General features: G+C 44.7%; 2 protein-coding genes across 2 annotated transcripts in view; both read left to right on the top strand.

Annotated features, from left to right (window-relative positions):
• The first annotated feature begins 222 nt into the window (after positions 1 to 222).
• Positions 223 to 4,234, top strand: LOC120038951 (GTP-binding protein GEM-like). The gene is made up of 4 exons (XM_038984492.1): positions 223 to 953; positions 1,207 to 1,283; positions 1,436 to 1,640; positions 3,455 to 4,234. The coding sequence occupies exons 1-4, from the start codon at positions 599 to 601 to the stop codon at positions 3,736 to 3,738; spliced, it is 921 nt and encodes a 306-aa protein (XP_038840420.1). The 5' UTR covers positions 223 to 598; the 3' UTR covers positions 3,739 to 4,234.
• Positions 4,235 to 6,282: 2,048 nt separating this feature from the next.
• LOC120038952 (cadherin-17-like) overlaps positions 6,283 to 13,126 on the top strand; it is a 17,599-nt gene continuing 10,755 nt past the window's right edge. Inside the window, exon 1 of the mRNA XM_038984493.1 lies at positions 6,283 to 6,358. The gene's annotated coding sequence lies outside the window, so the exon portion shown is untranslated. The remainder of the gene's footprint in view (positions 6,359 to 13,126) is intronic.

The following is a 13,126-nucleotide window of genomic DNA, read 5'->3' as shown; positions in this document are numbered from 1 at the left end:
TACAGTAGCCTACACATGTGGAAACACACATCTCCACTTATCCACTGCTGCCTCTGGGTGGGAGGGCCAGACCCCCTCAACACCACTGGTCCCGAGCCGTGAGAACGCACAAGGGTGAGGGAGGAGACACAGACTTGACGTCAAGGAAACCCTATCTCGCGCTGAGCCCTTCTTTATATAAATCTCGCCGCAGAAGAAATCCCATTATAACATTAGAGAGAGAGACCGATTTACGGGATTAGACGCGCTCACAGTGTTCAGAGACCTCAACAACCAAACAGCCTCTTTCTTTCCCATCTCGAGGATTTAACTGTATACTTGCACTGATGCGTGACTTCCACTGATGTGGGACAACTTCTGACGTTTGCTCGTAGCTCTTGATGAACTCTTATTCCTGAGTTTGGACATTCGGTTGTATCCAGTCTCAATCCATTTCACTCAATTATGGACTTGTAGGATATATTTTACTTTCTGAGAATACTTTGGAGATTCTCATCTGTTTCATATTTTTTTTTATAGTCCAGGGGTGTTTTTTCAGCGCACCTTTATTTTAAAGGGCGAGTTTTATTAGTTTGATTTATTTTATTATCTTATCATCATGCTGTTGAGCATGCGACGACACAGTCTGCGGCTGCAGCACCAACTCCACCGGTGGAGCATCAGTGATACCGGGAGCCACCTATCAGATAGCCTCGCGTCTCCAGCGTGCATGTCCCGCTCCAAATCCTGTACGAACTCCGCCGGGGAATCGGATGGGAGCCGCGACAGCTGGGCCTCTTTAGACTCCACAGACTCCGTCATCTCCACTGGGTCTACCGGGAATACCGGCGGCAGCTCGAGACCGTTTCGCGTGGTGCTGCTGGGCGCCAGGGGGGTCGGTAAATCCGCGATTGCCAGCATCTTCGCTGGAGCGGCAGACAGCATGGACAGTGACGAGTGCGAGCTCTATGGAGGTGAATGAATTACAATGCGCTTGATAATAAGGAAAATATGTTTTATAGCGTAGGCCAATATTATGACTTTGTGATGGATGTATTTAATGCTTTTGTGCGTAATGGGCACATAGGGAAACATCCACTTGGGCTCCTTTTTACGCATCCATCTTACATCAATATAAAAGTAAGATGCCTGAACAATTCTATTTGTATGAATCTAAATGTTGGTTGTAAATGTGGTTCTTAACACAGTGATTGGTTTGTTCTTCAGATGAGGTGTGTGAGCAGACCATCACAGTGGATGGAGAGAAAGCCACAGTCACTCTAGTGGACAACTGGGACTCAGAAGTAAAAGAGAAACTTCTAATGGTTACTTGATGAAACTCTAGTCTGTAGGCTTAGTCTCAACTCTGTCTTGCTGTGTGTGTGTTTTTGCCATACTCTAACAGTTTGTTTACATATCACAGCTCTAACGTAGTCTCTATTTGTGTTCCCTTCAGGATGAGGGAGGGTCGTCTCAGGACCAGTGTATACAGACAGGCGATGCGTACCTGCTGGTCTACTCTATAACTGACCGGTCCTCCTTCCTGCAAGCCTCAGAGCTACGTATATCCCTCCGCCAACACCGCCCTGCCCACCACACGCCAATCATCCTGGTGGGAAACAAGTGTGACTTGGTCCGCCGCAGAGAGGTGTCAGTTACCGGTGAGATTAGAGGCACAGGTTTGGTGTGTGTGTGTGTGTGTGTGTGTGTGTGTGTGTGTGTGTTTGTGTGTGTGTGTGTGTGTGCGTGCGTGCGTGCGTGCGTGCGTGCGTGCGTGCGTGCGTGCGTGCGTGCGTGCGTGCGTGGACATGTGTATACAGTTGAAGTCAGAAGTTTACATACACTTAGGTTGGAGTCATTAAAACTTGTTTTTCAACGACTCCACAAATTTCTTGTTAACAAACTATAGTTTTGGCAAGTCAGTTAGGACATCTACTTCGTGCATGACACAAGTAATTTTTCCAACAATTGTTTACAGACAGATTATTTCACTTATAATTCACTGTATCACAATTTCAGTGGGTCAGAAATTGACATACATTAAAGGCACAGTCAACTTAAACAACTTGGAACATTCCAGAAAATTATGTCATGGCTTTAGAAGCTTCTGATAGGCTAATTGACATCATTTGAGTCAATTGGAGGTGTACCTGTGGATGTATTTCAAGGCCTACCTTCAAACTCAGTGCCCCTTTGTTTGACATCATGCGAAAATCAAAAGAAATCAGCCAAGACCAAGAAAATTGTAGACCTCCACAAGTCTGGTTCATCCTTGGGAGCAATTTCCAAACGCCTGAAGGTACCATGTTCATCTGTACAAACAATAGTACGCAAGTATAAACACCATGGGCCCACGCAGCGTCATACTGCTCAAAAAGGATATCCTAGAGATGAACGTACTTGGGTGCGAAAAGTGCAACTCAATCCTAGAACAACAGCAAAGGACCTTGTGAAGATGCTGGAGGAAACAGGTACAAAAGTTTCTATATCCACAGTAAAACAAGTCCTATATCAACATAACGTGAAAGGCTGCTCAGCAAGGAAGAAGCCACTGTTCCAAAACCCCCATAAAAAGCCAGACTACGGTTTGCAACTGCACATGGGTACAAAGATCGTACTTTTTGGAGAAATGTCCTCTGGTCTGATGAAACAAAAATATAACTATTTGGCCATAATGACCATCGTTATGTCTGCAGGAAAAAGGGGGAGGCTAGCACACCGAAGAACACCATCCCAACAGTGAAGCACGGGGGTGGCAGCATCATGTTGTGGGGGTGCTTTGCTGCAGGAGGGACTGGTGCACTTCACAAAATAGATGGCATCATGAGGGAGGAAAATTATGTGGATATATTGCAGCAACAATTCCAGACATCAGTCAGGAAGTTAAAGCTTGGTCACAAATGGGTCTTCCAAATGGACAATGACCCCAAGCATACTTCCAAAGATGTGGCAAAATGGCTTAAGGACAACAAAGTCAAGGTATTGGAGTGGCCATCTCAAAGCTCTGACCTCAATCCTATAGAAAATTTGTGGGCAGAACTGAAAAAGCGTGTGCGAGCAAGGAGGCCTACAAACTTGACCAGCTCTGTCAGGAGGAATGGGCCACAAATTCACCCAACTTATTGTGGGAAGCTTGTGGAAGGCTACTCAAAACGTTTGACCCAAGTTAAACAATTTAAAGGCAATGTTACCAAATACTAATTGAGTGTATGTAAACTTCTGACCCACTGGGAATGTGATGAAAGAAATTAAAGCTGAAATCAATCATTCTCTCTACTATTATTCTGACATTTCACATTCTTAAAATAAAGTGGTGATCCTAACTGACCTAAGACAGGGATTTTTTTTACTAGGATTAAATGTCAGGAATTGTGAAAAACTTCCGACTTCAACTGTATGTTACTGAAGGCTGTGGATGATAGTGTGTTTATGAGTTTCTCAGCAGCGATCTGACTGTGACTGTTATTCTCTCCAGAGGGCCGTGCGTGTGCTGCAGTGTTTGACTGTAAGTTCATCGAGACGTCAGCAGCAATGCAACACAACGTCTGGCCAGCCTTCCATGGCATTGTACAGCAGCTACGACTACGCAGAGACACCAAGGAGAACAACGACCGCCGCAGACACACACACTCACACACACGCCGCGACAGCATACCCAAGAAGGCCAAACGCTTCCTGGACAAGATGGTGGCCAAGAACAATGCCAACGTCGCATTCCGTCTGAAGTCCAAATCCTGCCATGACCTTTCAGTGCTCTAAGACCCAGGACACACACACAACCCCACCCCTACTGCAGTCTACATTAGACTCACCCCTCAAAACTGTCACCCCATTCGCCAGCCTCTGTGACGGTCTGGAGAATCAACCAATGGACATGCAGTGTTCTGACAATCTCAGCCGACAGAAAGATTGAAATAGGAAAAGAGAGAGAGGTGCGAGATAATTAGTGATCTCTAATCCTTTTAGGGTCATGAGAGAGATGTTAATTCCTGTCCTTTTTTCATCCCTCACTGAGACTCACTTCTCTCTCTCTCTCTATCATCCCTCGTTCTCTCTCCCAAGTGCTTTACCTAGGTTACCCGGACAATTTGAAGCCTGATAACAAGGTGTTTGTATGTCCATGGTTTTGTACATAGTCCTATCTGTCCGATTGAGATAACTGACAATCTGCACTGCTCATCTTGTGTATGTTCTGCTGTGTGTGGATATTTACCGTTGGTTTTGTTTAGCAGTGGAATAAAATCCATATTTCCTTTCAAATGTCATAATGTTCACTTGTTGTATTTGTCTAGCTAGACTCCAATAACATCACACACACAAACATGCTATTGGAACATGACTCAATAGGTGACACAGAGCAGTTATCCTCCCCTCAGAGGTAACTCCAGTGTGTGTGTGTGTGTGTGTGTGTGTGCGTGCGTGCGTGCGTGCGTGCGTGCGTGCGTGCGTGCGTGCGTGCGTGCGTGCGTGCGTGCGTGCGTGCGTGCGTGCGTGCGTGCGTGCGTGCGTGCGAGCGTGCGTGCGTGCGTGCGTGCGTGCGTGCGTGCGTGCGTGCGTGCGTGCGTGCGTGCGTGCGTGCGTGCGTGCTCCCACCAGCATGATTGGCACTGACCCCCTAGAGACCTAGGATTGGGGCCAGGGCAGTAGCGTGTGTGAGAGAGGGATAATTAGGCTACCTTCAGCCAGAGTGTGTTTGGGTCCAGTTAAGTCTGTTACGAGATTGAAGCCAGCGGGGAATGAGAGAGCCATGTCTGGATTAATGACTGCCTGGAGAGGGCTGCCTTTAGAAACACTCCTTCAATTGATGAAGGGAAACTGGACACACAGACAAGTCTTGTACAGTGGCATCTCAGATTGTGTGAAGTGAGTGAGTTGTCAAGGTAACATCCTGGAGGAGGAGTCAAGAACCAGGAAGTGGTTAGATAGAAGCCTGATTAAATTGTGTTTGTCTGTCTGTGTGTGTGTCAGGGGCATAGGCATGGGTGGGCTGGGGTGGACACAGGCCCATCCACTGGGGAGACAGGCCCTGCCAGGTCCACCCAATTAGATTGAGCAAAAACAAAAAAATGCAGGCCTACCCACAAACTAATTTCTGGCTATTCCCCTGGTGTATGTGTATGTGTGCATGCGTGTGTATTTGCGTTCCTTATCTCAGAGGCAAGGTAGATTAGGTTGATATCCTAATCTTGTTTCAGTACTTCAACACTGATTGATCAAAGTAGATAATTATCGATTATGGATCACCTATTGAACGAGTCAGCAGGGAGATGAATACCTTCATCCTCATCATCATCATCATTGAAGGGTTTGCAGGATGGCAGCACTATTACTGACCAACCTTTCACGGAGGGACAGAGAACTACAGAGACATGGGTTTGTGCTTATACATTTGCGTAATTCTCAAATAACCACATGGTACCTTTAGATTAGACCAGTGGTTTTTCACTTTTTGGTTTATTTTTTATTTTACCTTTATTTAACTAGGCAAGACAGTTAAGAACAAATTCTTATTTACAATGACGGCCTACCCCGGCCAAACCCAGACGACGCTGGGTCGATTGTGCTCCGCCCTGTGGGACTCCCAATCACGGAGGTGATGCAGCCTGGAGCCTTTTGAATCTTCTTGTGATGCTAAGTGCACAACACCAAGTCAGCAACTGTAAATACGACCAGATCACCTGGCCTGTCTGACTATTTGGGATACAGTTCCTTATTCCACCAATCAGCACACTGTATCTGTTCATTATTACAGGGGACCTGTCAGAGGTGTGTGTGTCTGTGTGAGAAGCAGTCATATCTGTGTCTCAGCTAAGCTCCTCTAAACAGCTTACTACTAGACATTCTCAGACAGGAAGCAGTATATAAAGTCAAAGGTTAAAGTCCTCTTTGAGTGAGAAACTTTTCCAGTCCTTTGTAATCCCCACCTCCACCCTTACAGATTGTTCAGTCTGCCTGCTGGTTCTGACTGCGTGGTGTTGAGTCCAGTAGCCAGTTGTATGGTTCTACAGAGATGAGCCTTTAGCTTGTAGTAACAGTAAGAACTCTAATAGGGGCTTAGCACTGAATATTCATACATACATTACAACCTACAGTACTTTGGTTCCTGTGTCCTGTTCATGGTTGCCATTCTGTGACGATCATGTTATATTATACTATAATAATGTTATATTAATTTATTACATCCCTTAGTTACACTCACTTCTCCTGTCCCCCTGTTTCTCTATTGGCTCGGCCTGTTGTAGGGGCGGGGAGATTAGACAATGAATAGGTTCAATAAAGCATTGTGTGTTAATGTTGAGTTAACGTTTGACCAGGCTGGATGGGGCAGTAGTGATCACACTACAGTCCAAGGAGTGAAACGGGAACTCTTTTAAGCAAGGTATGTCTCTCCCTCTTCCTCTCTCCCTATCTCTCTTTCTCTCTCTCTGTGTCTTTTTCTGTGTCTGAATGTTGAGTTGAAGCCTGTATCTATATGTTGGTTACTTCTGTTTTCTATATGCGTGTTTAATATTGAGCATTTTCCATTAGGGGATTTCTTTTGGGTGTGTGTTGTGATCTTGACTTGACTTTGCCAGGGCCTGTGTGTATATATGGCATCTTGAAGTCTGTGTTATTGAGCACCACTGTCCTGGGGTCTCTGGAGCCTCTGGGCTCTGGTTTCTGGGTCAGACACAGGAGCCTGGTTTTGATCTGTCTGGTCTGGTCTGGTCTTGGGGGCAGAAAGACACTAAAGGTCACTCAGTGTCGGCCTTCTAGAGACAGGCCTACATCAGGCCTCACACAAAGTTTGAAAAATGCATTCTACAGGTTGAGATGAATCTGTTTTATAAGGGAGACATGTCCCAACATGTCAGAGTAGTGTGTTTCCTTTAGTCCTCCATCTGGTGCTTGTCTGGGAGTGCCGGTTTGCTGTGTTCTGAACCCCATGTGTTGTGCATGATTAGTTATTGCGAGTCAGTCAGTCAGCCAGTCAGCAGGGACAGAACTCCTGGAGACACAGAGAGTGCAGAGAGCCAGCAGGAGAGAGATGTAACAGGTGACTAACAGAAGACAATTTGTGTTTTAGGAGAAGGTTGTAGAAAAGGTCATAGCAGTAGGTAGATAGTGAGACAGGTAATGGAAGTTCTATGTAGGCACCACAGGCGGCTGGTGGCACCTTAGTTGGGGAGGACATCAAAAACATGGTTTGATTCCATTCACTCCATTCCAGCCATTATTATGAGTCATCCTCCCCTCAGCAGCCATCTGTGGTAGGGAACATGGAGTGTAAATGGAGTGTCAGGTGGAGCGTATCGTGCTGTGAGGAAAGCAAAGGTCGTCTGCAGCGGCAAGCCTCAAAGTCACATTCACACTCTTAATATCTCCCTATCACCTCTCTCTGCCCTCTGCAAGACTGGTCATACACATAGACTCACATGTACTGGACACACTATAGACTCACATGTACTGGACACACTATAGACTCACATGTACTGGACACACTATAGACTCACATGTACTGGACACACTATAGACTCACACGCACTGGACACACTATAGACTCACATGTACTGGACACACTATAGACTCACACGCACTGGACACACTATAGACTCACATGTACTGGACACACTATAGACTCACACGCACTGGACACACTATAGACTCACATGTACTGGACACACTATAGACTCCCATGTACTGGACACACTATAGACTCACACGCACTGGACACACTATAGACTCACATGTACGAGACACACTATAGACTCCCATGTACTGGACACACTATAGACTCACATGTACTGGACACACTATAGACTCACATGTAGTGGACATATTATAGACTCATGTACTGGACACACTATGTACTGGACACACTATAGACTCACATGTACTGGACACACTATAGACTCACATGTACTGGACACACTATAGACTCACACGCACTGGACACACTATAGACTCACATGTACTGGACACACTATAGACTCCCATGTACTGGACACACTATAGACTCACATGTACTGGACACACTATAGACTCACACGCACTGGACACACTATAGACTCACATGTACTGGACACACTATAGACTCACACGCACTGGACACACTATAGACTCACATGTACTGGACACACTATAGACTCCCATGTACTGGACACACTATAGACTCACACGCACTGGACACACTATAGACTCACATGTACGAGACACACTATAGACTCCCATGTACTGGACACACTATAGACTCACATGTACTGGACACACTATAGACTCACATGTACTGGACACACTATAGACTCACATGTAGTGTACATACTATAGACTCATGTACTGGACACACTATGTACTGGACACACTATAGACTCACATGTACTGGACACACTATAGACTCACATGTACTGGACACACTATAGACTCACATGTACTGGCCACACTATAGACTCCCATGTACTGGCCACACTATAGACTCACATGTACTGGACACACTATAGACTCACATGTACTGGACACGCTATAGACTCACATGTACTGGACACACTATAGACTCACATGTACTGGACACACTATAGACTCACACGTACTGGACACACTATAGACTCACATGTACGGGACACACTGACACAGACAGAGAAACAGGTAAAACACACTGTACAGACAGAGAAACAGGTAAAACACACTGTACAGACAGAGAAACAGGTAAAACACACTGTACAGATGCACATCCTGTTGAGGTGTATTCTATCTAGTCTGTTGTCGTTGTACATAACAGAATGTCCTGTAGCCTGTCATGGAGACGTGTACATAACAGAATGTCCTGTAGTCTGTCATGGAGACGTGTACATAACAGAATGTCCTGTAGCCTGAAATGGAGACGTGTACATAACAGAATGTCCTGTAGCCTGTCATGGAGACGTGTACATAACAGAATGTCCTGTAGCCTGAAATGGAGACGTGTACATAACAGAATGTCCTGTAGCCTGTCATGGAGACGTGTACATAACAGAATGTCCTGTAGCCTGTCATGGAGACGTGTACATAACAGAATGTCCTGTAGCCTGAAATGGAGACGTGTACATAACAGAATGTCCTGTAGCCTGTCATGGAGACGTGTACATAACAGAATGTCCTGTAGCCTGTCATGGAGACGTGTACATAACAGAATGTCCTGTAGCCTGAAATGGAGACGTGTACATAACAGAATGTCCTGTAGCCTGTCATGGAGACGTGTACATAACAGAATGTCCTGTAGTCTGTCATGAAGACGTGTACATAACAGAATGTCCTGTAGCCTGTCATGGAGACGTGTACATAACAGAATGTCCTGTAGCCTGAAATGGAGACGTGTACATAACAGAATGTCCTGTAGCCTGTCATGGAGACGTGTACATAACAGAATGTCCTGTAGCCTGTCATGGAGACGTGTACATAACAGAATGTCCTGTAGCCTGTCATGGAGACGTGTACATAACAGAATGTCCTGTAGCCTGAAATGGAGACGTGTACATAACAGAATGTCCTGTAGCCTGTCATGGAGACGTGTACATAACAGAATGTCCTGTAGCCTGAAATGGAGACGTGTACATAACAGAATGTCCTGTAGCCTGTCATGGAGACGTGTACATAACAGAATGTCCTGTAGCCTGAAATGGAGACGTGTACATAACAGAATGTCCTGTAGCCTGTCATGGAGACGTGTACATCAAAAGGCTGACGTTTTGATTGTGTGTGTTATGGAGTATATTTACATCTTAGTCATTTAGCACTCTATTATTCAGAGTGACTTACAATAAGTGCATTCATATTAAGACACTGTAGCTAGGTGAGACAACAACACATCACAATGGTATCAGGTACATTTTCCCTCAACAAAGTATTTATCAGCAAAGTCAGTGCTAGTGGAGAAAGAGAAGTGCCTTTTTTGTGGTGGGGTTTCAGATGTTTTCGAAAGATGGGCAGGGACTTTGCTGTATATATACAGTTGAAGTCGGAAGTTTACATACACCTTAGCCAAATACATTTAAAATCAGTTTTTCAAAATTCCTGACATTTAATCCTAGTAACAATTCCCTGTCTTAGGTCAGTTACTTTATTTTAAAAATGGGAAATCTCAGAATAATAGTAGAGAGAATTATTTATTTCAGCTTTAATTTCTTTCATCACATTCCCAGTGGGTCAGAAGTTTACATACACTCAATTAGTATTTGGTAGCATTGCCTTTAAATCGTTTTGGGTAGCCTTCCACAAGCTTCCCACAATAAGTTGGGTGAATTTGCAGCCCATTCCTCCTGACAGAGCTGGTGTAACTCAGTCAGGTTTGTAGGCCTCCCTGCTCGCACACGCTTTTCAGTTCTGCCCACAAATTTTCTATGGGATTGAGGTCAGGGCTTTGTGATGGCCACTCCAATACCTTGACTTTGTTGTCCTTAAGCCATGTTGCCACAACTTTGTTCCAAATGGAAGTATGCTTCCATTTGGAAGACCCATTTGCGACCAAGCTTTAACTTCCTGACTGATGTCTTGAGATGTTGCTTCAATATATCCACATAATTTTCTTCCCTCATGATGCCATCTATTTTGTGAAGTACACCAGTCCCTCCTGCAGCAAAGCACCCCCACAACATGATGCTGCCACCCCCGTGCTTCACTGTTGGGATGGTGTTCTTCGGCTTGCAAGCCTCCCCCTTTTTCCTCCAAACATAACGATGGTCATTATGGCCAAACAGTTCTATTTTTGTTTCATCAGAACAGAGGACATTTCTCCAAAAAGTACGATCTTTGTCCCCATCTGCAGTTGCAAACCGTAGTCTGGCTTTTTTTTATGGCGGTTCCTTGCTGAGCGGCCTTTCAGGTTATGTCAATATAGGACTTGTTTTAATGTGGATATAGATACGGTCGTACCTGTTTCCTCCAGCATCTTCACAAAGTCCTTTGCTGTTGTTCTGGGATTGATTTGCACTTTTCGCACCAAAGTACGTTCATCTCTAGGAGACAGAACGCGTCTCCTTCCTGAGCGGTATGACGGCTGCGTGGTCCCATGGTGTTTATACTTGCGTACTATTGTTTGTACAGATGAATGTGGTACCTTCAGGCATTTGGAAATTGCTCCCAAGGATGAACCAGACTTGTGGAGGTCTGCAATTCTTTTTCTGAGGTCTTGGCTGATTTCTTTTGATTTTCCCTCGATGTCAAGCAAAGAGGCACTGAGTTTGAAGGTAGGCCTTGAAATACATCCACAGGTACACCTCCAATTGACTCAAATTATGTCAATTAGCCTATCAGATGCTTCTAAAGCCATGACATCATTTTCTGGAATGTTCCAAGCTATTTAAAGGCCCAGTCAACTTAATCTGTGTAAACTTCTGACCAACTGGAATTGTGATACAGTGAATTATAAGTGAAATATTCTGTCTGTAAACTTGTGTCATGCACAAAGTAGATGTCCTAACCAACTTGCCAAAACTATAGTTTGTTGACAACAAATTTGCGGAGTGGTTGAAAAATGAGTTGTAATAACTCCAACCTAAGTGTATGTAAACTTTCGACTTCAACTGTATATAGACAGTGCCTTCGGAAAGTATTCAGACTCATTGACTTTTTCCACATTTTGTTACGTTACAGCCTTATTCTAAAATGGATTAAATAAATGTTTTTCCTCATCAATCTACACACAATACCCCATAATGACAAAACAAAAACAGGTTTTAGAAATGTTTGCACATGTATAAAAAAAATAAAAACAGAAATACCTTATTTACATAAGTATTCAGACCCTTTGCTATGAGACTTGAATTGAAGCATCCTGTTTCCATTGATCATCTTTGAGATGTTTCCACAACTTGATTTGAGTCCACTTGTGGTAAATGACATTGATTTGACCTGATTTGGAAAGGCACACACCTGTCTATAAAAGTTCCCACAGTTGACAGTGCATGTCAGAGCAAAAACCAAGCCATGAGGTCGAAAGAATTGTCCGAAGAGCTCTGAGACAGGATTGTGTCAAGGCACAGATCTGGGGAAGGGTACCAAAAAATGTCTGCAGCATTGAAGGTCCCCAATAACACAGTGGCCTCCATCATTCTTAAATGGAAGAAGTTTAGACTCTTCCTAGAGCTGGCCACCTGGCCAAACTGAGCAATCGGGGGAGAAGGGCCTTGGTCAGGGAGGTGACCAAGAATCCGATGGTCACTCTCGCAGAGCTCTAGAGTTCCTCTGTGGAGATGGGAGGAACTTCCAGAAGGACAACCATCTCTGCAGCACTCCACCAATCAGGCCTTTATGGTAGAGAGGCCAAGCAGATGCCACTCCTCAGTAAAAGGCACAAGACAGCCTGCTTGGAGTTTGCCAAAAGGCACCTAAAGACTCTCAGACCATGAGAAACAAGATTCTCTGGTCTGATGAAACCAAGATTTGGCCTAAATGCCAAGCGTCACGTCTGGAAGAAACCTGGCATAATCCCTACGGTGAAGCATGGTGGTGGCAGCATCATGCTCTGGGGATGTTTTTCAGCGGCAGGGACTGGGAGACTAGCCAGGATCGAGGCAAAGATGAATGGAGCAAAGTACAGAGAGATCCTTGATGAAAACCTTCTCCAGAGCTTTCAGGACCTCAGACTGGGGGCGAAGGTTCACCTTCCAACAGGATAACTACCCTAAGCACACAGCCAAGACAACGCAGGAGTGGCTTCAGGACAAGTCTCTGAATGTCCTTGAGTGGCCCAGCCAGAGTCCGAACTTGAACCCGATTGAACTTCTCTTGAGAGACCTGAAAATAGCTGTGTAGCAACACTCCCCATCCAACCTGACAGAGCTTGAGAGGATCTGCAGAGAAGAATGGGAGAAACTCCCAAAATACACGTGTGCAAAGCTTGTAGCGTCATACCCAAGAAGACTAGAGGCTGTAATCGCTGCCAAAGTTGCTTCAACAAAGTACTGAGTAAAGGGTCTGAATACTTATGTAAATGTGATATTTCAGTTTTATGTTTTATGTTTAATGTATGTTTATGTTCTAAAAACCTGTTTTTGCTTTGTCATTATGGGTGTTGTGATGTCATTATGGGGTATTGTGTGTAGATTGATGAGGGTGGAAAAAACGATTTAATCAATTTTAGAATAAGGCTGTAACATAACAAAATGTGGAAAAAGTCAAGGGGTCTGAATACTTT

Source organism: Salvelinus namaycush, unplaced genomic scaffold, assembly GCF_016432855.1.
Source record: "Salvelinus namaycush isolate Seneca unplaced genomic scaffold, SaNama_1.0 Scaffold2442, whole genome shotgun sequence".
NCBI classification, from domain to species: Eukaryota; Metazoa; Chordata; class Actinopteri; order Salmoniformes; family Salmonidae; genus Salvelinus; species Salvelinus namaycush.
This window is presented reverse-complemented; position numbering and strand designations above follow the sequence as displayed.